The sequence below is a fragment of the Chelmon rostratus genome, chromosome 15 (assembly GCF_017976325.1).
Source record: "Chelmon rostratus isolate fCheRos1 chromosome 15, fCheRos1.pri, whole genome shotgun sequence".
Lineage (NCBI taxonomy): Eukaryota > Metazoa > Chordata > Actinopteri > Chaetodontiformes > Chaetodontidae > Chelmon > Chelmon rostratus.
This window is the reverse complement of record NC_055672.1, coordinates 7,001,105-7,028,550: the sequence shown is the minus strand read 5'-3', so window position 1 is coordinate 7,028,550 and position 27,446 is coordinate 7,001,105. Positions and strand designations below refer to the sequence as shown.

The following is a 27,446-nucleotide window of genomic DNA, read 5'->3' as shown; positions in this document are numbered from 1 at the left end:
AACTCCACTCTATTTGGCATACCGTTTCCTCTGGCAAGAATTTTGAAAAACAATCGCTAAAATGCTGTTTTGGGGCAAATGCGAGGGGCATACATTTTAAGGATGCCTTCTCGATTCCCGGTGTTGCCTATTGGTGGAAACCAGGCCAGACCCTGCCTATTGATTCAGTCTGTGAATCATCGCCGGGGCATGCCTGAGGGGAGATGATACAGTGACAGTGATTTGCCACTCCCTGTGCCAGGGTACTGCCCTGGTCGTTTAAATGTGGCCTCAGCTGTTGCCCAAAGTGATGTGTGGCTCTCTGTGTTGAATGGCTGGCCGGCTGGCTGACTTTCTGTTGGGCAGGGCCCCCTTAATACCAGGCCTGGCCGCTCCTAGCTTTACATATAGACACACACACACATAAGAGCAAGCATGACCACACACAAAAAGCCAGATACACTAATAATGATGTACACACACAGTTAGACTGGCTGGGGAGAAAAGCAACTCAATATCCCCCGTGCAGCAGTCTGGGCACTATTTTCTTTCTCTGTTTCAACCCTAACCCCGGTCAGCCATGTGTACTCAGGAAACAGAGGTCATCATGTCTTGCTGGGGGCAGGGAACAGATTGAAGGCCTCTGAAATGATTCAGTGGCAGACATGGAGTGAGTGAGCCATGCAGACAGTAGCCAGCGCTCCTATTCCCACCATTTCCTTCCCCTGTACCACCTATTTGTACCTCATCGTTCTCTCTCTGGCTCTTGTTCTGTCACTTAAACATCTTGAACCTCCTAAAATAGATGCTTTTCAGGAATACAAATACTGACTCATTTTCCTGCTGACTCGTTTCAGTATTTTTATTAGTTCAGCTTGCTCTCAAGCTAGTAATGCTTTCTGCTGTACCTTTGGCTGCCATTTACAGTTGTGCACTGCAACGAAGAACAGGCTAAATTGCAGGTCAAGACATTATAGTCCGCTGATCATAGTTTGTTTTGCATGTTTTTACATGGTTTGTTCTTTTCATCATGGGTGTCATGTTGTGTCTTTTGGTCGCTCTAAAGACACATGTACCTGGCATATAAAGTGGCTCTGATTATTGTGGGGACACTGATGGTACAAAGTATACAGATCATTGAAGCAGAGAGCGTCATGCTGAGCTGGAGCAGCTGTCGATTAGTTAGACTTGTTTACAGACAGTCTGTCTTTCCACCAGCTTTGACACACTGTTACTGCTGGTGTTTTTTTATGTTCAGGCTTTTGAAGTCAATTATAGTAATTGGCTATGATGAGACAGGAGTAATCCTAATTTTGGGGTCACAGCTGTATTAATAACATGTTTTACCAGGTAAAAAAATAATTGGAACTCAAAATTACAAAAGACTATTATTGTATTTAACCCTTTCAATGCTATTGCATGTGCCAAAAATGTGTAATGCAACCTCTGCTGTTATAATCAACCTTAAAACTGAACTGATTAGGAACCGTCTCATATAAAAAACAGGATTTAACACAACACGTAGCCTATAACAGTTATTTAAATGTCTGTGGAGATTCTCATTCATCCAGGTCATGGTCCTTCAAAGGTTTTTCCAAATCCCTACTCAAATGACAGCATTGCTTTTACTTTAGCACAGAAACAGATCATTTTTGACACTATGTGGATCATAAGATTGCCAGCAAGCTTATTTGTCAGTTTTTTTTATGTGGTTTTGATAGTTATTCATCTTAATCAGAAAAATGATCTCTCCCATCAGCACGCATGATACATGTGAGACCTCTGGACCAATTGTGGTCTCTTGAAAAAGACAAACCTCTTTATAAACTTTCTCTGTTTTAAGTTATTCCAAAAGTTGTGTTCTTTGGGGAAAGCTATCTTTCTGAACAGAGTAGTGCTAGAGAAGCACTCTGATGGAGGAAAAAAGTTTGCACAATTTCAGCAGTGATCCATTTATTTAGTACAGACAGGGTGCAACGACTGAATGTATACATTATGATGACACTGAATAGACTTAATTTAGGTCAAACTACCCCCTGGATAAACCAGGAATCCAGAAAGCAGACTGCCCTGACCCCTGAACCTGACCCTGGTCCCACAATGGGAATCTCTCAGCCTTTCCCTTGTGTGCCTATCTTGGCTTTCCTTTTGATGCACTGCACACTTAGATCCAGATTTTCTCCTTGTTTTTTTTCTACCCCTCTTTTTACATAAGTATGCCAAGCTACAAACTGGGGCCTGGAAAATTGGATTACCACGGTAACAGCATTTTTCAAATTCTCTCTTCATATGGCCGTTTGGGAGCAGAACAGAGGCACTATCACCTCAAGTCGGCCTGCTCCCCGATAACAGGGCTCAGAAGATATGCCGGCTAGGCATGCTTTGCATTACGGATGGCTGGCTGGACTTATTGATTGAGTCTATCCTATCTCATTTTTGCTCTCCAAACTATAAACTCAATCTGAACACAAATAACATGGAATTCCCTAAACAGAGCAGTATAAAATAGGATGAAGAGGAACGGCTGGCACAGTGGTGGGGCAAGTCATGAAAGGAGACATTGGGGCTTTTTTTTGTGTCGAATTGCTGCCCAGCCTTTCTCCTTCTGTCTCTTGCTCTCACGCTCACTTGCTCTCCCAGCCTCTCCCTCCCACCCTCCCTCCCTATCTCTTCTTTGAAACCCAACCGCTGTACTCATCCCTAGGATCCTTCTGCAAGGATTAATCAGTTTTCCATTCCTGGAGAGATTATTCAAATACTGTTACATCTACAGCCAGCAGCAGCACTCCCTCCCTCCTTTCCAAGCAGAGCCCTGACTGACGGAAAAGTCCTATTCTTCCTCTTCGATCTCTTTGGTTTTGTTTTCTGTTTGTCCTGTGTGCCTCTCTCTCCTCTTCTGTGTCCTTCTGTCTTTACACTTAACCACCAATGTTCACCGTGTGAGCCTCTGTCTGTAATTGTCTGCTGATGATATTGCATGAGAGAGTCTTTAGAGACCTCCGTGCTTTTTGAGTCACTGTTACTTGTTTCTGTGTATATGGACACAGAGAGAGTATAAATGGTCCTTGTGTAATTGTCCTCATTAGTGCTGGTAGGAGAGCAGCCAGAGATCCTCACGACATCAGACTATAGGAGCTGTGACAGCTCCAGCAGTGTTCAGATCCTGCTTTCCTACACCAAAGCCTTTACCTCCCCACCCGCCTTTTCTCTCCAGTATCCTCCATTTACTCCCTTTGTAGTTTTTTAAAAACTAAATTAAAAACTGCGTATCATTTTATTGTTTGGACATATTGCTGCTCTCTGACATAGACAAACCTGTTTCAATGCTGTCAGTAACATTCTGTTTGTAATCTGTCATGATTACACCTTTCAAGCAACTGCTTTTTAAAAAAAACAAAAACCCTCAGTTCTGTCTTTGATTTTTTCATCAGTCCCTCTGTGTTTGTGCCCAAACATAAGTGCACTCATGTTATGCCGAGATATTTGTATGAGAAACAACAGAAAAAGTTGTTAAGTGTTGGTCACTCAGAATGGACTCTACTGCTCAACAATAGCAAGAGGTCGACAGTTGAAGAGGCAGAGAAATAAATCCAGTGATAATAACTTGATTAAGGCAAAATGCAGTGCCGACACAAAACACTGCATGTTGCGTAAGGAGTGCTGCTCACTTTTCTCAGTGGGAAAAGATGTTCCGCCATGGCTTTTGCTATTGCTTTGTAGCAGCAAAATTTAGAAGTCATTCCATTTATATTTAGCTGTGTTTGTCTGCTTCACTTGAAAGGATAACACCAGTGTGGGTCTTTGTACTATTTCCATTAATGCCTACCAAGATCATAAACTCTGAAGTATTATGCGAATTTGAGTCGGAGGCTGTAACTGTCTGTTCAACTGCAGGTTTGCTTTACCTCCTTGAGGTCATGAAGTTGCCCTAATTTGATTTTTTTTAATCCAGTTAAAAGCTACTTTTGAAGACATGCTGTTGTTGTGCAGAACATTATCCTTATTTTTAATGAGTCTTGAATAAATACAAACCTGAGGCAAACTGTGCAAATTCATTTTTTCTGCTAACTCCTCCACCTTACCGCTCGGCTTCTCTGTTTTCTCTCCGTCTGTCTTAGCTGTTTTTCATCCTTATTATTTTACTTCCCTCTGTCCCTCCGTCCACTTATCTTGACTTTTCCCTTCCTCAACCTTCTTTTTACCTCACACTCAGCTGTCTGAATTCGTGCTCCGCCTGTGTCTTTCACCTTCCCTCCCTCGTTACTTCGTTTTTTCTGGCTCATACCCAAACCAAGAGCTAAACCCACCTCACATGACCGCCACCCATCCAACCACCCACCCTAGCACTCTGCAGCAGGCCAACACATCCAGACATTCCCCGTCATTGCTCACTCTGTGCTCCGCTCCTTCTGGCCCACATTGCCTGACCTTCATCCTGGTCACTGCTCACCTTCCTGCCAACGCCATAAAAAAACATATACACACAGACAATAGAGTTGCCTAATGCTGGTGCTAGTGCTGTTAATTCATACACAAATGTTTGAAATGGGATAATGAACATGTGTTCAACCTGCGCTGACTACCAGTCTGCTTTTACAGGTTAATCCCTGCCTGTTGCTGTTGACACAGACACACTTCACTGTTTGACATGTACATGTAGTGTAATTATATAGGAATACAAAGGATAGATTTATAAAGTCTTTATTCTGTATTTATCATAAATGCTCTCATACCATTACCAAGCCAGGACATCAACAAACAAGGTTTAAACTGAGGTCCAGGTGGGGCCCTTTAGAGAAGAAAATAGCAACATCTTGTTGGAGTATTCAGGTTATATTCAGGCAACACTACTCTTATTGCATTCCTGGAAATGGTTACACATATTGTACACTCAAGCAGCAGGTGAAAGCATTAATCATATATACACATTTTTTAAACATACGCTTTCGTTCCCACGCACATCAGTGTATGTGGTTTCACTTACATTCCTGCTCTCTCCTTATTTGCCTCTCTTAGACACTGCAGAGAGAGGGTGTGTGGGTTGTAAGCTGGCAGAAGCATAAGTGTTAAGTGATGTAGAAGGTGAGTTTGTTAAGGTGCTGTGAGAAGAGGCATAAAAACTGTGGAGCATTAATAGGTCGCTATGACACTGTGATATGAACCCCCTCAAACGTTTTCACAGACGTATGGTGTTCTATGTCTGTGTGTCCACAGGTTTAATTGAAAGAGGCTATCCAAAATGAGATGTCTTGGCAGGAAATATACTTTGCTCTGCACTAGAGTTGGGTTGAGTTGGTGGCTTCTTCATCCAGATGGCAAAAACTTCTTTGAAAAAAATATTAAAAGTGGAACAAGCTGTAAAAACAACATTGATGTATTATCACATTATAAAGTTGTTGGTTAACAACAATGGTGAACATGTTAGCAAGCCATTGCCTATTTACACGTCAAGCAACTTTTGCATTGATTTGGAGGCAAGTTTGTGGCCACCTGATGAATGTAAGCCGGATAGTCACTCTACTTTTACCTCTGTTTTTGGTCTCCACCACCTCCTGGTTTATCAGAGCTTTTTCACAGCTAGAAACAACCAAGTCTGATGAGACCAGATGTTGTGGTTCAGAAAACCAAAACAATGTGCTGAAAGATGCTAAAACCCTCTGTAGAGCTGAGGAGAACTGCAGAGTTGGTTCTTTGTCACTACAAGTGACCCCTTTCACATTCAAGTTTGTCATTTGATCCATTGTTTACTAGAGATATTAATAAATGCTGCTTTAAACATTCTAGCAAGCCAAAAGGCCAAATGTTTTAAAATTAAGATTAAGATTTGCTGTGTTTCTCAGTTTTGTATCATAAATTGAATGTCGTTGGGTTAGGGTTAGCCCTTTCGACTGCAGGTTAGGCAAAGCAAGTAGTTTGGAGATGTTTCTTTCTGTGACACTTTTCAGTTTTGTGTCAATTTATAGAATAATTGAAGAAAAAGGAGGCAGATTAATAGATAAATTATCAATCTTTGCAGCTCTAAAACTAACCCCCATCTGGTAGTTATTTTCAGAAAATGTGTGGTTGTCAAGTTGGCAAACTTGTCTGCCAGCGCCAAAACACAGCTGTTTCAAATTCTGACTGGCTGTAAGAAATAGGATACCTGTTTTATAATACCCTGCCTACCTACACGTACATCATTCTGCAGAGTCACAAAAAGACTGGTTTTCTTAAAAAAATACACTACCCGTGTTGACATATTTAGTAGATATCTTAAACGCTGGTGTCTTGTGTGCGGTGCCAATATGACGAGTGAATTCAAGGTGACAACATTTTTCTCAATACGCGTGCTCAGTACGTTGGAAACAAACGCTTTAATTTGTTGTACCGAAGACGAGCGGACAAATGCGTTTTCCTCCTGCTCCTCCTCTTCGCTCTGCAAGCTGGAAGCATGCAGCCTGTCACTGGCACTGCAGTGAGCCCAAACATGATATGACCTAAATAAACCAGTGTGTTAGGAGAGAGCGGGAGTGAGGGATGAAGCAATGTTTTCTCCCTCTCGCTCAGTCGTCATGTTTTCAAACACTTCACTCTACGGCAGGCTACAACTTGTGCACAGTCAAATACGCACACATTTTTCTACACACATGGAGTCAGACTGGATGCTTTTATATCATGACACCTGCAGAGGTATTCGGCTTAACTACAAAGCAGGTGCTTTCACACATCTAAACACCTGCTTTGCACCTTTTTAGTTGTCATTTCTGCCCTTTTGTCAGACAGCTCATAATGTGAGTTTGTATCTCTGTCTATAGTATGGCTCAGGGGGTCATGATTGTCTTTCTATGAGTGATGCTGTAGACAGCAAACAGTGGAAGACAGAGGTGTTGGCTGTACCACACAACAACCAGAGTTTCCAGAACAGAACTTGTGGGAAATAAGAGACAACAGATTCACCAAGTACAGCCAAAATCTTACTTGAAATTGGCTGGTGGCTTGGAGGGTTGGCCATACTACCACTCATTTGGCAAAGTGACTGCACATCAATTAGAATTCGTACTTCATGAAATTTAGTTGTCTTGTAAAATGGCCTAAGCAGCAGATTTAACATTGTCGTGTGTTTTGGACAACAGGCCTTTTTGCGACAGTAGGAAGTTTCATGTGTGTTTCGGTGGCCTGGTCAGGGCTGAAAGCTTCATTGTGTGCTGCCTACAGGGCCGGAGCTTGACATGGACAGATAAGACAGCCTTACCTCAAGCTCGCTTCCTACCCCCAGCCAGTGCTGGCTCACAGGACAGGTTTCACTACGCAAACAGACAGCTCAGTCCTGTGAGTGTGTGCGGTTAAGTAGGTGCATATGTGTGAGGTCGCTGTGAGCATGTGTGTGAGTGAACGCTGCTACGTTGCTGCTTGTTCTTGTGTGTGTGTGTGTGTGTGTGTGGACAGTCAGTTCTCCTGGATTAAAGACCTTTAATCCCGCTCGATCCCCATCAGCTCAGAAGTTAATGGGTACAACTTGTTAGTCAAGGAGTATGCTCTGCTCACGTGTTAAAAGTTTGAATTGCATGGCTGAATGACTTCTGGTCCTCGGTTATGAGTTGCTGAGGGAGACGTGAGCCAGGCTTTCGATGATGGATGCACCTCTCAGTTCCAGTTTGGATCAGCAACTTTTAATTGGGTCTCTGTTTTTTTGTGCCTCCTAATCTCCTCCCAAAGCCAGGAAGACACATGCACAGGTTAAAGTAGTGCTTTTAGCCTAATTAATTGTGCTGTTTTTCAGAGCATTTGAGTGTTTGAACCTGCATTAAAGCGAGACCTCGACTCAAAACCCACACTCAACATAAAGAAAAGGAATTGTAAGGAATATAATGGCTTATTACAGCTTGGGTTTTATTTTCATAGCTCCAACCATACAGCGCAGGCCAAATAGCATGGTAGTTCACAGCTGAACCAGGAAGTTGGTGTGAAAACTGTGCTGGATGTTTAAAATGGGCAGTTTAGGAAATAAGTTTACTGCCTTCATTTTTTCTTCTGAATAAAATGTAATTTCTTGTAAACGTCAGGATTGTCTGACAGCTTGTTTGTTGCCCTAATAGACTCATTTTATCAATTTATTGAGATAGCAGCAGTTACTTTGGTCTCTGCAGTGTTATCATAACTGATAGAACCAATGACAAAGCCTTAGTTAAAAAAACTACAGTTTTCCTTGAGGCATAAATGCTGCAGAATTTTCATGTACAGATCATTTGTGCTGTGATCATTGCTTGATTTTACATTCCATTACTTCTGAGTTAATTACTTTACATTTTAATAACAGATCTACAAGTTAGAAACATTAATTTTAAACAAATTCCCTGCAGAGGCCTGTTTTCAATTGTCAAGATGCTGATTTAAGACAAAGATGTGGAGCGTCATTTAACTGTAATCTTGGTATAATCAGCAGGTAAAATGTTGTCTCAGTAGGAGTAGCAGGCAGCACTCCGTGTCCTCTGTTCTATTTTATTTGGGCCGCCTTGACTCCTGAGACTACAGAGACTCAGGCTTGAACTTTTTTGTTCCTCCTTGTGAGTCTTAGCCACACCAGTTTACTGTGTTGTGAGGTGATGTCCATATTTAAAGACTAAAGCACTAAACAGGACACATGAAATTGGTAGTCTAGCACTGAGGTTCTCCTTCTTAAATGCTATCAAACACAGGAAGTTGACTAATTTCTGTGTTGACATGCACTATTTACTGCACGTGAACTGATTCATTTCCCAGACTTCGAAACTTTTATTATTACTTAATATGTTCTGCTGTCATCTTGAAATGTTTCCTTTTTGTCTTATTTCTCCAGATTTCCGGCCAGTTAGTTTAGTTTTATTTAGCTGCTGCCAGTTTTCGACCTGGGATTAATAAAGTGTCTCACCATTCACAGGGAGCTCAGCGATGAATAAGCTACGGCAGAGCTTCCGCCGGAAGAAAGACGTCTACGTCCCAGAGTCGAGTCGGCCGCACCAGTGGCAGACAGACGAGGAGGCAGTCCGCAGCGGCAAATGTAGCTTTGCAGTCAAGGTGACTCTCCCGCACACATAAACACACCTGGATACAAAACCTCACACACACATTTCACAGACACACAATCTAACACACAGAATGCAGTGCTGACCTGACTGTGACACACTCATACCTCTGAGAAACCTGCACGCTGCCTGGCTCCCCAAGGACGCTGCTCGTGATTTATCATAAGCATTCAGAGACTGTGAGCACAGCTTTTATCTAGGTTGTAAGATTATCTGTTGGAGCCTTTCAAGCCTGTGGTATCTATGTGAACGATTGATTTCTGGCACCCAAGACTATTGAGAAACACTTGAATCATCAAGTAAAATATGCAGACTGAAAGAATATGTTTCAGTATAGCTGATGGACACTTCGATGGAGGCAGCGTCAGACACATGACTCAGTAGGCGATGCGGTATCTGTTTGCATACTCTATATATCTTTTTTGTTTTATAAATGTCCGAACTGGACCTGCTGTGCTGCAGTTGATGGAGTGGAGAGTTTGCTGTGTTTTGGCAACAAAACCTTCCACTTTTGCAAACAGAAGTGCAACGGTACACTTCCTCTCATCACACAGGTCCAAGAGCTCTCCTCACTCACAATTAAGGGGAATTGAAAACCACAGACTCGAGAAGGAGAAAGTTTTCCTCTGAATATGTGAGCTTTGGTCAACAGATGTAGATTGTGCAAGTTATGTTTTGATGCTGCCTGTGTGTTGGCTTTATCGTGTTTCCTTCAAGTAAGAAACGCAAGTGGAGAGGGGTGGAAGGTGAGAGTGGTGGTGAGGAAGTAGGCAAAGGTAGAGGAAGGGCTTCAAGACCGCCTTGAGGTTTCTGATCTTGTATGGAACAGATAGAGACTTGGTCTGGAACGTGTGCATGTGTGCTGGTTCATGGTTTCAAGTCGTTTGTGCGTACATTTCAGCCAGCGTGTGAACCGCCCTCGCTTGAAGATCTCCTCTAAGCTGTCTTCCAAATGTCCCACCCACCCACACACACACACACACACACACGCACCCACAGACACACACACACCTTCCCTTCCCCACCTGCTCCCCATAAATTGTCTCTCTTAGCTGTCCTCAAAGCTAGCTTTGTGGATTAGCAATGGCTCTACTCTTTCTCTGCACTTCTTTGAAGGTGCACACACATTGTCTTTGATATTTGTCTTTAAAGACATTTTTATAAATTGTCTGTTCATGGTGAAGAGATTTCATTAGTTTTATTACTATTTATTAGGTTTTTTATCATTTATTTTTTCATTTCATTTTCTTAAAATGCTCCGCTGTATAAAGTAACAAAAGAACAAAGCAACACTAGGCTGTCTAACTGTAACATAGTTTGCCAAATTTTAAATTCAGTTAATTGACTCTACTACTCTAAAAGTCTTCTGGCAACTGCAGTGAAAGCAGTCAGTGAATTACAGGTCAGCCACTGTGGGCTAAGGAACAATTAACTGATCGCTCATTGTCATGCATTTCTTCTTGTACTTCTGCAGCCACACTCACTTCTCCATCAACATTTTTTCCCCTCTGCACTGGCTTTCATCGTGCCGGTGCAACCTACCATGCTACTCCTCTGTATCCCTCCTCCCCCTCCTGCTCCCTGTCTCCCGCTCTAGGTGCCTCAGAGGAGCCCAGTTGGGTGTGGGTTGGAGCAGTTGTGGTGAAATTTTCACTGACTGCCGCACTGAAGAGTAACCAATAGAGGGTAGGAGAGGAGATGCAGCGGAGAAGGAGAAGAAGAAAGGCTGTTTCAGATTGGAGTGGAGGGGAAAACAGGGGATCTAGGCTGGTGGAGGTGTGAAGATAGGGTGGAATGAGCCTGCATTGTGGTGGCTTGAGGCTTCCCCCACTATGTAGTGCATTTGACAAGCATAGCATAAACCCAGTTCTCCACTGATTACCACGTCTGAGGTTTTACCTGACTGTGCTCAGTCTGTTCGTGGGGTGTCATATTAAGTGGTGTGTCCATTTATGCTTGTGCATGTTGTTTTTAAGCTGAAATTGCAGTGGCAGACAGTTATTCATGATCCAAGGTGAAAATGTAGAATTGCTTGTATGGAAATGTCTGAAGGCTGGAGATGGATGTGAGATTAAATTAAACTGCGCGTGTGCGTTCACCAGCTAAATTAGATGAAAAGGGAAAGTATGTATGTGTCCTTGTTTTAAACTATGTACACTTATTTGTATAGAAATGAATGTGTGCATATTTGTGTCAGCTTCTTTTCTGCACTTATCCACACGTTGGAAAGGAGGAATTTGTACAGCTGCATACAGCAAAGACTTTCTATTGGATCTGACACAATTTTTCACTGAAACTGATTTATGTCCAGTACCCTGAATTAATTCCTGGAATCCATCTGGAGTATATCCAGAGGATTACACCAACAAAGCCAATTTCATTTAATTGATATTGATGTGATACTTTTGAAATGCACCTTGTACTTGTGCCACCTTTAGAGCCTTTGAGCTAGAAGTACATTTTGTTACCTTTGGCCAGAGCTTCCTCCGGTTTCCAGTGTTTGTTGCTAAACTAAGCTAACCGGCTGCTGACTCCTGGCACATATTCACCATACAGATCTATGACCGTATCAACTCATCAGACTCTCGGCAAGAATGTGAATAAGCATATTTCCTAAAATGTTAATTATTCCTTAAATAGCCCTGAATATTCAAACAGCAGGACTGCTCTTTTTTTACTGCCTGTCTGTTAGTTAGTCTTGACCTCCTGTCCTCCCTGTCATCCCTGTCAGATGTTTACAGAATGTGAATTCAAACACATCCAGGGTTGCACATAGTGTTTCCTTTGTGTTACAACTGTTGGGCCTTTTACAGCTGGAAAATCAACCCCAGGGGCAAGGAAATGTAAATACAATATCTCAGCTTATGTCTTTCCTAATCAAACACAAACAGTACAGTGGCAGAAACAGCACAATAATACAAATATCATGACATAACTGCATCTAATTCTAGCCCACTGTAGGATTAGTGCCAAGTGGAACTAATCCTGGAGTGGGCCCACAAACAAATGTGGATTTCAGAACCAAATTACCCTACACATGTACAACACACTGTTCAGGAGATATTCAGTTCTTTTTTTTAAGAGTTGCTTTGGTTGAGCGCATCTGTTAAATGTGAATGTTTCAGCCCCCAGACTGTTGCTGCCAGCTGGTTAGTAACAGGACGGAGTAAGATGGTACAATGGAGCATCTGTTATGACACTTCAAGCCTACCCTGCATTTACTCATCTCACCTCAGCCACATCTCCAGGCTGATCCCCTATTAGCGACGCTGCTGCTCTCATTGTCCTCACCACTCACAGCTGCCTCCTTGCATCAGTATTGTCCTCGGCACACAAGCGTGCATGTGCATATCTCTGTGTGTTTACGTGCATGTGTGCGTACACATGTGTATTCTGAAGCGCCGACAGTGTGACTCACATCTGTGGCGTCACGTTCTCAAAATAGCCGGGCCAGAGGGCGGGGGAGACTGGCGTGGGTCAGCGTCACTCGGTGTGTGTGTGTATCTATAAGGAAAGGGTAAGGACTTCCTCTCTGGCCCTACAAGCACAATGGCTTCTGTGGCGTTCAGGGTAGTGACTCCAGAGCGACACACAGCAGGGTGATGCTGCTTCAGGAGGAGGGAGGGAGGATGGAGCTGGAGGAGGCAGCCTTTTCCGCTCATTCAGATGCAGTTAAACCCACTCACGTAGGATTTCCAAGTAAATCCCAATGTGGGTTGTTCTATGGCTGGAGCACAGGGTTTCCCCAGGAAATTGGTAATTGGAACGAACGTACTGTATGTTTTGATCAATCATTCACAGCAATGGCCTTGAGTGTGACAGATCCGGATACGTCTCACCTCTTGATTAATTAGTAACTACATGGGAGTCTTAACAGTTACCTCAGTTATTAAATATGTGGCTTATATGGTGATATAGCACCTCTTTATCCTAAAGGTTAGGACTTCTCCATGTACCATGAAGGCCACTTTTTTTGACTTTTGGCCTTCATGCACACGTGTGAGTGGATGCAGTTTTTGTTTCCTGTGAAACTGCGTGCCCCAGGCATAATGTGCTGCGAGAGGCCAGAGTACTACTTTATTGTTGGGGCTTATCACGTTGCACAATGATTTACAGTTCATACCAAAATGATCATGCAATCAATCTGCAGCTGACAGTATTACCAGGCCTGATCTGAATTGTGTTGTGATGAGCCACTCTTATCTGAAATTTTGTGACGGCCCAAAGAAAAGCTATCCAGCCTACATTGTTTCTGTCAGCAAGTCCAAAGGAACTCAGATGAACTGGTTGCATGTTGATCCTGCTGAGTGTACAAGGACAGAGCAGATTCGTTTTTGCCTGTTCATGTGTTGTTGTTGTTTCATGAAATCCCTTTCTCGTAGGATCACGCACTCGCTCTTAGACTTACCCACTTGCACATTTGTATTTTTCTGGAAAGTGTTTAGCATTTTTTCCCAAGACAAAATCAGGCATCAGGCATCAACTAGGGAGCAATTTAACTGTGATTGACCTCAAAATGGTAATTAATTAGGTGTATAAATCACCAGCCCCAGCCTACCGGGGGATATTAGACAGTCTGGACTCATTTAAATACCTAGTCTCATTTCAGAGTCTTTTATTGTATTTGTTGTATTGAGATAGCCACAGGAAAGGTTTGTTCACAGCATTACTCACTTTCTCTCTTTCTGTCTCTCTACCTATCTCTACCCCACAGTACCTGGGACATGTGGAGGTGGAGGAGTCCCGAGGCATGCACATCTGCGAGGATGCAGTGAAGCGGCTGAAAACGGTAGGTTTTCCCTAGAAAACCCCTCCGTACTTCCAGGAACGAGGCTGCTAAATACCAGACATCATACTTCCTTTTTATCTGTTTCTTATCTTTTCCTCCATCAGTTTCCTTTACTGTGCTACCAACATCCTACTGACTCCTTCTAACATTTCCTTTATTTAGTGGCAGCCCTCCTTCATCTGCCACCAAGCACTTTTCAACTTTTTAGCATGTCATTGTTGTTTATTCCTGGTTTACTCTCTACATTGAGATCTGAGTGTGGCTGGTTGTTGCCGTTTGTGAGTGAGGGTCACTGCCCATCTTGACCCTCAAACATCCTCCAGGGGTGTCAGGTCTGTTCTGAATGTGTCTTCCTCTCTCTCGTACACCATCTCAGCCGGAGGAGATAGGCCGGCGTGTACTTCCTGCTGCAGTAGATTCCGGCGGAGTTGCGCAAAAAGGAACAAATACCAGTTTGGGGAGCAGGGGGAGGGGAGGGGGAAAGCGTGGAGCAATTGCTTTTCCATGCTGTCAGTTGTTGCCAAGGCCCCACCCAGGTCATAAACTCCTGTGGGTAAACAAGGCTTATTCTCTGTAGTCAGGGCCAAACCTGAGTTGGCAGGTCTGCTTCTGGGGTCTGTCTCTGTATGATCAGAGTCTATTCAGGTGGATCAGCACGTCATACTTGAGTCTCAGGATGAAGCAAAATTTGAATTCCCTGCCAACAAATGTTATGCAACACCTGCTCGAGGTGTCTGTGATTAGTTTTCAGTTTTAGTTTGAATGACTCAGACTAATGGAGAATTCCCACTCTGTTTCTTCTGTTATCGAGGCCTATTCTTCTTCTTGTACAAAGGACCTTTTAATCATTTTGCATGTTCAACTCAATGAGGTGTTGAAGACTACTTGAGCAATTGAGAGCCATTTATTAGTCTGAGTATACTGCAGAACATGCTTGAGAATAATTTCATTTTTTAAAAACACTTACATTTTCATACAAGGTAAAACAGAACAGTATAATAAATATAACAAGTTATAGAAAGCAAATGAGAGAATACACACACACACATACACAGAGAGTCTTACATTTATACAGAAGCACGTTTCTTCACACCTCCACGCTTGTGTCAACACATTCTAGTACAAGACTGCACACATAAAATACATTTATATTAGACACAAAAGCGCTAGGATGGACGTCACCAGTGTGAGGAAGAGTGCCACGCAACACACACACACACACACATATGCACATACAGCATTATGTTTTCATGCAGTGCTTATATTAACTCACACACTTGTAGAGACCAGTAGCAGCATGTGTGTGAATTTCCACCCAATTTCACAACCTCACAGCGGTACAAATGCACATCTGTAGCACACAGAGGCACAACATGCACACAACTAACACACGCTCTCAGATAGCGCTCACAGGCAAATAATATGTACACACAGAAAGACACACAGGAAGAAGTGCACCCAGAGGCACAGCAGATAGACATACTGCATACAGACTACACACAAATACCCATATGCATACTCTTGTAGTGAATACACAGAGCTCGAACTCACACAGAAGCAGGATAAAAACACACACACACAGTCACAAAGCAGCACGCACACACTGGTGCTTGATGAGGTCACATGGTGTGCACACAGCCTGAGGCTGTGAGGTCTTATTGAGTTACAGTCATTTTAACAAGGCGGACAAAATGGAGCCAACTCAAAAGGAGAGGCGGGGGCTTCTGCCTCGTGTCCTCCTGCAGGTCACGACTGTCTGACCCTCCTCGACCCAATGACATTTCCTCCTCTGGTTCCTCCGCTGCTCCACTCCCTTGCTTTCTCACCACCCAGAGGCGTTATTCATAAGCCTGCACAGGCATGGCTTTATTGATCCACATTTATAAGAAGGGTTGGAAATTAACATTTTCCACATTCAAGATGTGAGTCAGGCTGGTATTATTTCAAGGTCCTCTTCTGCACTTCCAGAAAAATATAAGTGCCACCGTTACATTCCTGCTAAGGGGCCCTCATCCAGTTGAGGCCTGGCCTGGACATGGCAGTTTACCTGTGTACCTGAAAGGCTCACCTTACAGGAAATGCCACAACACATTCACTGGTGGTTGAGAACTGCATACTGTGTTTGGCACACGTACACACTCATTCTGATGAAATGAGCTTGCTAGACTTTACACACTGAAATGCCACAGCACAGGAAAAATAGCATTTGTAGACTTTGGGAAAGCTTTGCAATTTAAAAATGGATAATATAGGAGTGTTAATATTTGCTAACATTCAGCACCGGTGCACAGAGCAGTGGCGCAGCAAACAGAAATGAGTCACGCTGCACTGTGTCGCTCCACCCTTCATTTCTGATTAGTTTTGTAGTTGCATGATTTTTGAGACAAGATTGTGCAGTGTATAGCTACCATGCTGTTACTTCGTTGCTCTGTCTACAATGACGCAAATAAAAAAAGGGTTGTGCAGTGATTTGACAGACAAAATGAGGTTTGACTCAGGGATGCTCAGCTCATGATTTGAATCATGGGTGTTCAGCCCTAATGTCATTTTAGGTCTTTGTGAACAGTTTCACAGGCGACTTAGCAGAACATAGTGTTGGTATGTAGTGTGACTGCGAATGATACCTTTTAACAGTGTTAAATCTAGATTGTCCAGACTAGACGAGGGCCATCCTTCAAGCAGATATACAATTAGGGAGGCCCTGATAGATCCCATTTCATCCTCACTGACTCTTTAACAAGCTAACTGTTGCCAGGCAACAGTACAGTTCTGATCAGAGGAGAGGATGTCAGTTACCGTTGCTCAGCAGTGAACTACTTCCAGGAACTAATAACTAAATTGGTGAGGAACCAGGCCCCATACCTTTAGGCACTTAATGTCTGGTGAGGGCTGATGAGGGCTGTTTCCAGAAAATTTGCTAACAGCAGCCGTGACACCAACGCAAGCTTGGAGCAAGCAACAGAGATGAAGAACAACAGTGAGCTGATGCTCTCTGATGAATAAAAAGGACGAATGTGAAAATCTAGTATGTATATGCGTGTTTAGGTTTCCCAGTATGCGCCCCTGTGCTGGGGCGTGCCTGTTGGTGGTCTAGCGGTCAATCAACGTGCGTATGTTTGTGTGTGACAGCTACAGCTCTGAGCCGACTCTATTGTATTCCCAGCAGCCTTTGGGACGTAATGAGAGTTTTCTCACAGCTCCACGACCCGTGACTCAGAGGGGAGGATGGAGGCGGGTGGAGGAGGAGGAGGCTGCACTGCGGCACCATCAACCTCCAAGCTGCCCTTTTGCGTTGTCATCGTGACATCACTTCCTGCTGCTGTTGGCTGATGGCCCGGGGTTGGAGGTGTTTTTTGTGCTCTAGCAGTGGGAATGTTTTTGCTGTTACTCAGGAGCTCATAGTGACCTGGAGTGTTTCCACTGTGTAGACTGGGTGGGGCACCGTGCCAGAAGATGCTGACATGCTTAAAGAATTTCAGTTGTATTTTGTACCTCAACACACGGTAGCCTCAGGCTACATCATTGACAACGTATTGAAGTTCATCAGACAGTGTGCATATAAACTGGTGCTTTCAATTAAGGCTTTTGATGTCATGAAAAGCTGCTTTTCCATCCCCATGAGACCAAAAACAGAGCAAAACCTTCACTCAACCCAGCTACATGTCCTAAACTCAACAAAAAATTGTCACAAAACATAAACACTTATTTAAGCACTGGGAAAAGTGTTTTATAGGCAACTGTCGTCCTTCCTACAGCTACTCTGCAGGGTAGTGGTTTTATTCTTTACAACCTCTTGACTCAGATAAAGAAACATCTCTTCTGTCAGTGATGAAGTACTCTCTCTTGCAGTAGATATAGCTGTGTCACGTTTCTAGCAAATGTTGTAAGGTATGAGTTGTTGCACAAAGTAGGCCCGTAACAGGGCGTTACGCAAGACGTGTGATTCGTTGTTGCACATCCTGCCAGTGGTTAATGTTGTTTTTGAGACGGATGAAGCCACCAGCTGGTAGTACGTTTACGAGGTTGTCTATTAAAAAGAGGTAAAATATGCACAAGTTTCATCATTTTTATTTAGGCTTGTTGGCTGCAAAGTAATTTTCCTGCTTCACTTGTTTCATTTTTGCCTTGTTGGCTTCACATTGATCTTTCAGAACTCAGCTATCCTTTCTGCCCAGAAAGCTTTCTCACCTATTGTAGTTTCATCCCAGCTCACACATTGAATACCTGAATATTGTGTTACCTTTTTGTTTGTGTTATACTTTTTTGTCTTTTTTAAGCAGGTTTTTATTGTGGTGTTGCAGAGAAATGCCTCCAAACCCCCTCCCCCACACTGCCTTCCCATTCTAGTTATCTACACCCTATAGTGATTTTTTTCCTCTAACCATAGCTTACTAATACTAGCTGTGCAGGCTCTACCATCATCTGCATGTCTGTGTGGCTCTCACAAACATACATACATACATACACACACTAACAAGCGCTTAGCTCATTCCAGATGAATCTCCAGTGCTGATTAACACGTTAAATCATGCATTAACATGGTGCTCACAGTGCCGTCTCCACCATGGCTGTGTGACAGGAGCAGAGTGGCACTTCTTTTCACAGCTTATGGGGAGGAGAGGAACTCTAAAGGGAGTGGGGCAAGAAGGGAGGATTAAGACTAGGCTGGGTCAGGTTCTGGTTTCTTCATGTGGTAGTGGTGGCCTAAACTTGACCCCTGACTCTGGCCGACTGGTGAACAGTCACAGGTTTGACTCAGAGGTCAAACTGCCGTCTGTGGGAATCTGTTTCTGTCTGCTGCACAACCATGGAATGGCCACGTCTTGGTCTAGGAATCAGAGGAGAAAGAACAAAACAGGATTTGGGATTATCGCCTCCGCATACTCACACAGGCACACACACATGGGTCTACCATCTCTATCTCCTCTGTCCAGGCAGCTGGGTATGCTGTCTTAACTATGGGACTGTTGTATGCTTGTTGTTTATTTAAATCACATAAGAACCAAGGGGTATCACTTCCTGCTGTTGGGGGGGGCTCTGTTGGGAACAGTAATATGGTTTACCGGCTTCCAGTGTAGTAGTACTAACAGTGATCAGCATAAAGACAATAACAACCACAATATCACCCATCAAAACATCCATCAGTATGAAATCATGTGGAACTTCCTGATCCATTGCCTCACTCACTCACTCACTCATAACCCAGCTTCACCTCCACCAAAAAAATCCCAAAATCAAATCCCTTCCTGTGGGCTCCAGACAATTTTTAGACTTCCTAGGTAACATTTTCATGCCTTGTTCCTCCTCCCATCTCCTCCACCCCTCTCACCCACCCTCCCTTTTTACCACATCCACTTCCAGGACAGGAAATTCTTCAAAGGATTCTTTGCAAAAGTAAGTTATTGCTTTGTGTGTCTGAGTGTGTCTCTTTATTATGAGCATTATTATTATTTTTCCTCCTCTCACATAACACTTCACCCTTTGATCACATCTGAAGGCTGGAAGAAAAACACACACACACACACTCATACACGGGAGGGAAATCTGTCTAGGAAGAGACAATCAATGATGCATGTGTCTTTGTGCAGGTGGGGTGGTTTAGGCTGGGGCGGGGCACTTTTTTGTGTTTCCGTGTGTGTTTTTTTTTTTTTTTTTTTGGATTAACAGGCGTGCCTTCTCTCCCTTCAGCCCTTCTTCCATGAACCAAGAATGGAACAGTTGGTGTGAATGACGGTTTCTTTCTTGTGCACACACAAATATTTTATTGTTGTTATTCTAACCAGCGAGGCCACCACTGTCGACTGCATCAGCGCACCACTTCTCATACCAACCTTCTTGTTTCTTCTTGTTTAAATTTGGGTACAACTGAATGACACAGCACTCTGCAAAAACAACTCCTGACTTGTGTGTTCTCTTTTGTCTCTTACCTGGTGCTTTCTCTTTATTTACAGGTGTGCTTTGTGTGTGTGTTGAGTGCTATTTTTTATCAATAGGTACCAAGGAATGGTACAAAGGGAAGTCATTTTATCGGAGGATAGAGAGACTTGAAAAGTGTCCTTGTTTCTTACTAGTACCTGTTCCTGTTGTGTTTTCTTTGTAGGCTGGGAAGAAGGCAGTGCGGGCTGTGCTGTGGGTGTCGGCAGATGGTCTTCGTGTTGTAGACGACAAAACGAAGGTAATACACTCCTTCGGTCTTCTATCACAGGCGCAGAAGCACCTTGATCAAAAAGAAAGAGCAGCCAGAGGAAGTACATGTGGCTTTAGCAACGATTAACAACGATAGTGAAGCTGCTTTACGTCTAGTCTCATGACCTGCAAAAGGCCCTTTTTTGAAATGTGCACTCAGTGCACCTGCAGGAGCACATTTAAGTAAATAGTAAAGGTTGTATCGACACCTGCTGGAATGAACTGGTACTACAACAAACTTTCTCTCCACAACTTTTAAGAAAACTGGGTGCTGTGTGATCATCAGTGCTGGCTGGACTAACATTTCATGACAGCTGTAGGCTATAATATGGAAAAATTGAAAAGAACAACAAAGAGAAAGAAAGAAAGAACAATTATGATTTTCTTTTCTTTATTTCGTAGTCTATTAGCTGTTTAAGTTTATAATAGCTGTCTTGGTATTGATCAATATTGATCAGTTACCTTTGCTAACAGGGCCAGGCATCCAACTTATTATGGTTCTGAAAGTGTTTAACTAGGTTAAGTGGGTTCACTGTGTACATGTACTTAATTATTTTGACCTTTATTTTATGCAGATTTGTGAGTTTCATTGTTGAAAAATGTTACTGGGTGAAAACTGTCAAATCTGATTTGAATAAGAAGTAAAGAATTAAATGAGAAAAACAAACTTTTTAAAATTCACCCAGAGAGTGGTTACCAAGTTCTGCTGCGCCAGGAAAGTAGTCAAAAATTGTATTTTATCAACAGAAAATGATAAATGCATGTTTCAGATTTAAATTCCTTTCTTTTTATTTCTTTTTCTTTGCATTTGAGTAAGTGCTGTAGTTTGTGAGAAAATACTGTTAAGAAATCCCGGCTCCTTTATCGCCCCCAGTGACATGGTCTGTTGTGTTATTTTATTCAATCACGCTTTTGTCGTTATGTTCTCTTGAACGTAGCGATGGGTGGATGAAGCTTATTGACGCTTTGGGGCCCTTCTTGCTCTTAGTGCTGAAAAAGATTCAAAGCTTCGGGGTTAATGGTTTAACCTCATATTTGTGCAATAAGAGTCCAGACCCTGTGTCTTCTTAAATGTGTCTGCTTGTTCTAACTAACATTCACTTACTGTGTACCCACCTTCAAAAGCATGGTGCAAGGATAAGAGGAGCTTTTCTTTTTCTTTTTTCTGCTTTGTTCTTCTTTTGTTCAGAAGAACTGCACTAAATATAAATGTTACCACCGCAGACGGTTCATACGGTGATGTTTCATATGACTGACATTACATGATATGAATAAAATGTGCCTATTGCTTTTATAACATCATTACCCGGTATCACAAGGAAATGTTCTCATACTTATGATTATGTCTTTCTAATGTACATCGCCACACTTCTCAATGATTCTCCTCTCTTGTTATCTCACTGATGTGCCAGCCACATAGTTTAGCTTCAAAACTGTCAAACTGAATGACGCTCTTTCAAAAGCTACAGTGATGCTTAAAGCTTTGGACGTCATCAGTCAGGTGATATTCTCCATTGGACGCAAGCTCTGCCACTATGTGCTGACACACAGGACTGAAACAAGCTCGGGAGCTTCAGTATCATTCTCTTATCTCTACTTTGAAATAAGAAAGAATAAAGTTTTTAAAAATCTCAGGATCCAGGATTCCTCCTTGAGTGAGGCATTGTTTATCAGTGTTGCTTCTCTGTATGGCTCAGGGTTACAGTTTGGTCAGAGATCAGGGTCGGGTGCACAGTACTGGTAGTAGTTCAGTCTTTTTCGAGCACTCTTGAAGCCAGTCCTTCAAATTGAAGCACTGTTCATGCAATCATTCAGCCCACATTTTGAATTGACTCAATTGAGTGTCACTTAACTCCAACCGTCGTTGCTAAAGTCATTATAACGAGGAGAAAATGCTTTTTGCAGGACCTGATTCTGGACCAGACAATAGAGAAGGTGTCATTCTGCGCTCCAGACCGTAACTTTGAGAGGGCGTTCTCTTACATCTGCAGGGACGGCACCACGCGACGCTGGATCTGCCATTGTTTTATGGCCATTAAAGACTCAGTAAGAACTCATTCTAATACTCCAAGATTATTTAGTAATAATTCATATTGAGTACATGTTTGAATGCTGCTCACACTTTCAAGTAAAATATTTTCGTTGAAAGTCTTATTTGTCCTCTCTACCTTTTAGTGGTAATCTTTACAAGTTTCAGTGTATTATGTGTCATTTGAATTATGTAGGGTACATTTTTATACCACGTTTATGATGGTTTTTATACCATATTTACGATACGAAAAGCATCTGTTTGTGTATATCAGCACTTTGCTAGGAGCTGTGTGTAAGTCATGCTTTGGTCAGGAGATATAACTTTTTGCATTGTCTGCTTCAGGGAGAGCGTCTCAGTCACGCTGTGGGTTGTGCATTCGCCGCCTGTCTGGAGCGGAAGCAGAAACGAGAGAAGGAATGTGGGGTCACGGCGACCTTCGACGCCAACAGAACCACTTTCACTCGTGAGGGCTCATTTCGTGTTACTACAGCAACAGAGGCGGCAGAGCGGGAGGAAGTCATGAGGCAGCTACAGGATGCTAAAAAGGGTCTGTAAAAATAGTCCCATCTAGAGACTGTTAATCCCTAATGTGAGAAATGGTTTCTTACTTCCAGCTAATGTTATTGCTTCGTTTGTTCATTGTTGCTTCATTGCTTGAACGCTGGCCTTCTCTAATAGCAGAGACAGATGTGAACGTTATTGGAAACTCGGCCACCAGTGTGACAAACTCCACAGCACACCAGGGGGGAGGCTCACCATCCCCCTCGTCCTCCCCGCCTCTCTCTGTGTCCGCCCTGGGACCCCAGGCCATACCACGCAGACACGCTCCGGCCGATGTTATCGCCAGACAGGGCTCCTTCAGAGGCTTCCCGGCCCTCAGTCAGAAGACTTCTCCCTTCAAACGACAGCTGTCACTGCGCATGAACGAGCTGCCCTCCACCATGCAGCGCAAGTCTGACTTCCCCATCAAGAACACAGGTGAGTTTTGGATCCTGACCAGCTGTCCTGACCTGCTGATAAACTTAAAGCACAACTGTCTATATTTGCTTCTATTAACTTTTCTCTGGTGTTTCCTCTCCAGTCCCTGAGGTAGAAGGAGAAGGTGATAGCATCAGTTCACTGTGCACTCAGATCACCTCAGCTTTCAGTGGACCCCCAGAGGACCCCTTCTCCTCAGCACCAATGCCCAAGCCAGCTTCGTCTCCGCAGTCTCCTGTAGCACCAGGTAACAGCAACAAAACCTCTAATAAATCCTTAATGACTAACACGTGTAACTGGGCATCCACACTGTGATGAACTTAGCTAATGGATTACTGTGTTCTGCACAGCTGTGTGCAGTGTGAAGTTTTAATAGACAAATCACATTTTTTTCACTGCTCCATTATTAGATTTTTCTATAAATTCACAGTTCACAGTGCCAGCTAGAAATTACTAATTATGTTGCATTAATTGAAAACTAACAGAATCATACTACTGACACAAACAATTAAAACTGTTTCTAGCTTCTTGTAGTGATAAAAAAATTGGTTGTTTGCTGCTGAAGACTGCCAAACGTCTGTGGCCAACTTTTCCTGCCAGCAGTCTTAGTTAACCCACATTCTGGCTGAATTTCCTTGTCATTCAGCTCTGTGTGAAATGACGAGACTTCCAGCGACGATTGTGTTGCTTGCAGTTTATATGTGCAGAGAATATGTGCCTTCTCACTTTTTCATCCATCCATTCCATTTTCCTAGAATTATGTTTGTAACGTTTACTTTATGTGTGTGATTAACACTTGTTAATGAACTGCACGGTAATATTGTGCATGTCTAACAAAAGGTCGCTCCACGTCACCTGACACACAAGCTTGCTTGAAGTAGCTTCTGTCTCTTATCTGCTGTAGTGAACGGCACGCCTCCTGCCTTCTCTGTTCCTGCTGCCGCTACTGCTAACCCCCCAGTTCTGCCCCCTGCTCTGCCTGCCCGAGACACTAACCCCTGGGCTAAGACCCCAGCAGGGGCCCCGGCCCCAGCACAGCCAGGTAAGCAGCACTTCAGAGAGAAGAATTTGCACATCACAGGGTGCTGAGAGTACTGAGAGTGTACTACTGAAATGAAAAATGAGTGATTTGCAGGTTACAGTGTACCTATGAGTTGTTGTAAAAGTTAAAGCTCCTCTTATCCTTGCACCATGTTTTTGAAGGTGGGTGCACAGTAACTGGATGTCAGTAAGTTGTTGATGACACAAGTTCCTGCACCTTTATTTTACATTAAAAAGTCGATGAGCTCCAGTCAGACTTTCTGAAAGTAATAGTTTGACATTTTGGGAAATATGATTTAGATGAGAAGATTGATTTTCAAGCTACAGCTTTGTCTGAAGGTGACAAAATCCACCTGTCTGCAAGAAATAGTCTGGTACATAAGCATGTGTAAAATGGCTAATTGTCGGTTTTACACTGTTTTTGTATGAATTAAACAAATGCGATATAATATGTTTATTGGTGAGCTTCAGATGTGCTGGCAGGCGGATTTTAGTACCTTCAAACAGAGCCGGTCCACTTATTTCCAGTCTTGATGTTGAGCTAAGCCAAGCTAGCCAGTTGCTGTCTACTTATATTGAACAGACAGATATGAGAGTGGTATCGATCTTCTCATTTAACTCTCTGCCAGGAAACCAGTAATAACTTTGAACTGGGACGGTGAATCTATACTGTTAATTGCAACTCATTTTATTGTGTACTTTCTGCCAACAGGAAGTAACTGGTCATCCCCTACTCCGGTGATAGTGGTCCCCCCCACATCCTCTCCAGCCATGCCCTCCCACAAACGCACACCATCAGAAGCAGATCGGTGGTTAGAAGAAGTCTCCAAGTCCGTCCGAGCCCCGCCTAATCCAATCATGGCAGCAGCCACGCCTCCCACCCAGCCGTTCACTGCCCCTGTGCCGATGCCTGTGGTGTCTGTCCCCTCTGTTCCCCCAGTGCCCTTCATGTCCCCTCTGCCCTCCGCCGTGCCCATGTTGCCCCCTCGCCAGCCCGCCTTCCACGCTCAGGCTCCAGCCTCCTATCCGATGCCGAACGGGCTGCCCTTCCCTCAGCCCAGCGTGCCTGTGGTCGGCATCACTCCTTCACAGATGGTGGCTAATGTGTTCGGCTCAGCCACGCAACCCCAGCCATTCCCCATCCCGGCCTCCACGACACCCCAGCATGATACCCAGGCTGTCGGCAATGTCAGCCCATTCATCAAACCCCCACAGACCACCGCAGTGAACCCTGCTCCCCTCCAGCCATCCAATGGCAGTGTGACCTTCAACGGTGCAGACAGCTGGGCTGCTCCGTCCCAACTCACTCCATCATCCCCAGCCACCCAGCCGCCCCCACAGCCACAGGAAGATGCCTTTGAGGCCCAGTGGGCAGCCTTGGAGAGCCGGTCACGTCAACGCACCACACCCTCCCCGACAAATCCTTTCTCCACTGAGCTGCACAAGACCTTTGAGATTCAGCTCTGAAGGCTGTGTTTGAGATTAGACAGGACTTGACAATAAGGAGGCCAATTTAGATGAGGGAGCAGATCTTCATCTTGGTTTCAGTGGACAAGCACAGCAGGGCCGGAGACCTGGGAGACAGTGGAGAGCAACGGGTGAATCAGCAGGGAGCAGAAGTCTGCGCAGCAGTGAGGGGAGAAAAAAAACGAACAGGTTGCTGTTAACACGGGTGCAGCTCCCCAGGCGTTTCATTAGCATTGTCTGTATCGTTTTGTTTGTGCTGTGGAGCGCAAGGTTGTCATTACCCTGTGGAATATCTGTGCCGAGCCACACCCAGCCCAAGTCAGCCCCCCAACCACCCACCCAACTGCGGTGGCTCACGTCCCCTGCCCATCTTTGCTCGGTCCAGCTCCCAGCACCCCCTGTTTACAGGACGAGACCTCCCTCACCTGGCAGAGGAACTGCAGCACTGAAAGAACTCAGCTTCCAGATGAGAAGTTCTCATTAATAACTTCCCAGTCAGAAGAATAGAGTGAGACAATGCCAAAATCTTTATTTTTATGCATTAAGTATATTTTAAATAGCTTCGGAATCTAACAGAAGAGTTGTAAGTAATCGTGCCAAAGGCACAGGCTAGCTACAATGAGACAAGTTCTTGTTCGTGTATACAAGAAATGAACGTATATATTATACATAAATATATATATATATCTATAAAGAATCTATACTGTACACACAGCTCACAGCAGTGCTACTTTTTAATGTGATGTAAAGAGATTTTGTGAAGGGACAGCTGCTTTACTTTTGTGTTTGTTTTATTGTTTTATTTTTGAAGAAAAATCTCTTTATTTCCGTCTACTGCATCCTGTGATTGGATGCGAAGCATCTCACTGTAAATAGGGTGTCATTGCAGCAACAATCAATGTGGACCTAGCAATGGTGGTGGTGCCCAACTGGTTGCCTCTCTTACCTGTGCTCAGTTTTTAATAGTTTAGTGCACATCAGTACTTAACATTTTACTTTCTGTCTTTATTGTCATTATTTTTTGTGTGGTAACAATCTCATTTTTTTATTTAACACACTAGGATGAGTCATCTCCTGTTTCTCCACCTCATATTATTTTTTAAGTAGTTGATTTCTAAATTTTTATTTTGCACAAGCATTAAAGTAGATGATTTGACCCCACAGGAGACCTTGATCAACATGGGTTAGCCTGCTGTGGTTCTGACAGTCAGCAGAAAACTACAGGGAGATAAAATGGTTTCATCTCTCACTGTCTGATTTCTCTCTGTCGTGTTTTTATTTTTTTAAATCAAACCTGTGAATATGATCTGTTATCTGATCTATTTTTCCATTTTGTAATTATTTCATTACTTTATTCCACTTCTTCGGTTGAAGCTAAAAGATTGAATAAATTGATGGTGGTAGAGGAAATGGTTGTCTGTGTTCTTGAGTGAGTACCAAAACGTTTTGAATGTACACAACATATTCTTTTCACATTGGTAATAAAACAGGTACTCTTCCCAGGGGTACAAACCAGAGCTGAAACACTTATCAAATATAAATGACAACCATTCTGGTTCAAGCTTCTCAAATGTGAGAATTTGCTGCTTTTTTCTTTTATGATTGTGTATTGAATATATGTGGGTTTTGGTCTGCTGTCAAGCAATTTGAAGATGCCAGATTTTCATAGACTAAATGTAAATTGAAAAAAAAAACTTATATTAAGAATAATGGTTAGTTGCAGTCATAATACAAGCACATGCAAATTATACTTCAGAGTATAAAAGGGGGTTCTAGGAAAAAAATTAATAGCACAGTCCAGGAAATGTTACACCTGAGTAGAGAAGTACATTACTAAACAAGACTTGTTTATGGCCAATAATCTGTCACTAATAACACTGACACAAACAATATCGCCAAAGCATGTAAAATGCATTTCTATTAGACAATTTTC

General features: G+C 43.2%; 1 protein-coding gene across 6 annotated transcripts in view; it reads left to right on the top strand.

Annotated features, from left to right (window-relative positions):
• The window catches only part of numb (NUMB endocytic adaptor protein), a 41,423-nt gene extending 14,506 nt beyond the window's left edge, over window positions 1–26,917 (top strand). Inside the window, exons 2-11 of one of the 6 annotated variants that reach the window (XM_041953643.1) lie at window positions 8,876–9,012; window positions 13,735–13,809; window positions 19,171–19,203; window positions 19,910–19,984; window positions 21,901–22,041; window positions 22,370–22,574; window positions 22,709–23,005; window positions 23,109–23,252; window positions 23,910–24,047; window positions 24,759–26,917. In XM_041953643.1, coding sequence (XP_041809577.1) covers window positions 8,887–9,012; window positions 13,735–13,809; window positions 19,171–19,203; window positions 19,910–19,984; window positions 21,901–22,041; window positions 22,370–22,574; window positions 22,709–23,005; window positions 23,109–23,252; window positions 23,910–24,047; window positions 24,759–25,513 — 1,989 coding nt within the window. In that variant the 5' untranslated portion in view covers window positions 8,876–8,886 and the 3' untranslated portion in view covers window positions 25,514–26,917. Of the gene's footprint in view, window positions 1–8,875; window positions 9,013–13,734; window positions 13,810–19,170; window positions 19,204–19,909; window positions 19,985–21,900; window positions 22,042–22,369; window positions 22,575–22,705; window positions 23,006–23,108; window positions 23,253–23,909; window positions 24,048–24,758 lie in introns of all 6 variants that reach the window. The other 5 variants (XM_041953641.1, XM_041953645.1, XM_041953644.1 and 2 more) reach the window with 5 other exon arrangements.
• Window positions 26,918–27,446: the final 529 nt, after the last annotated feature.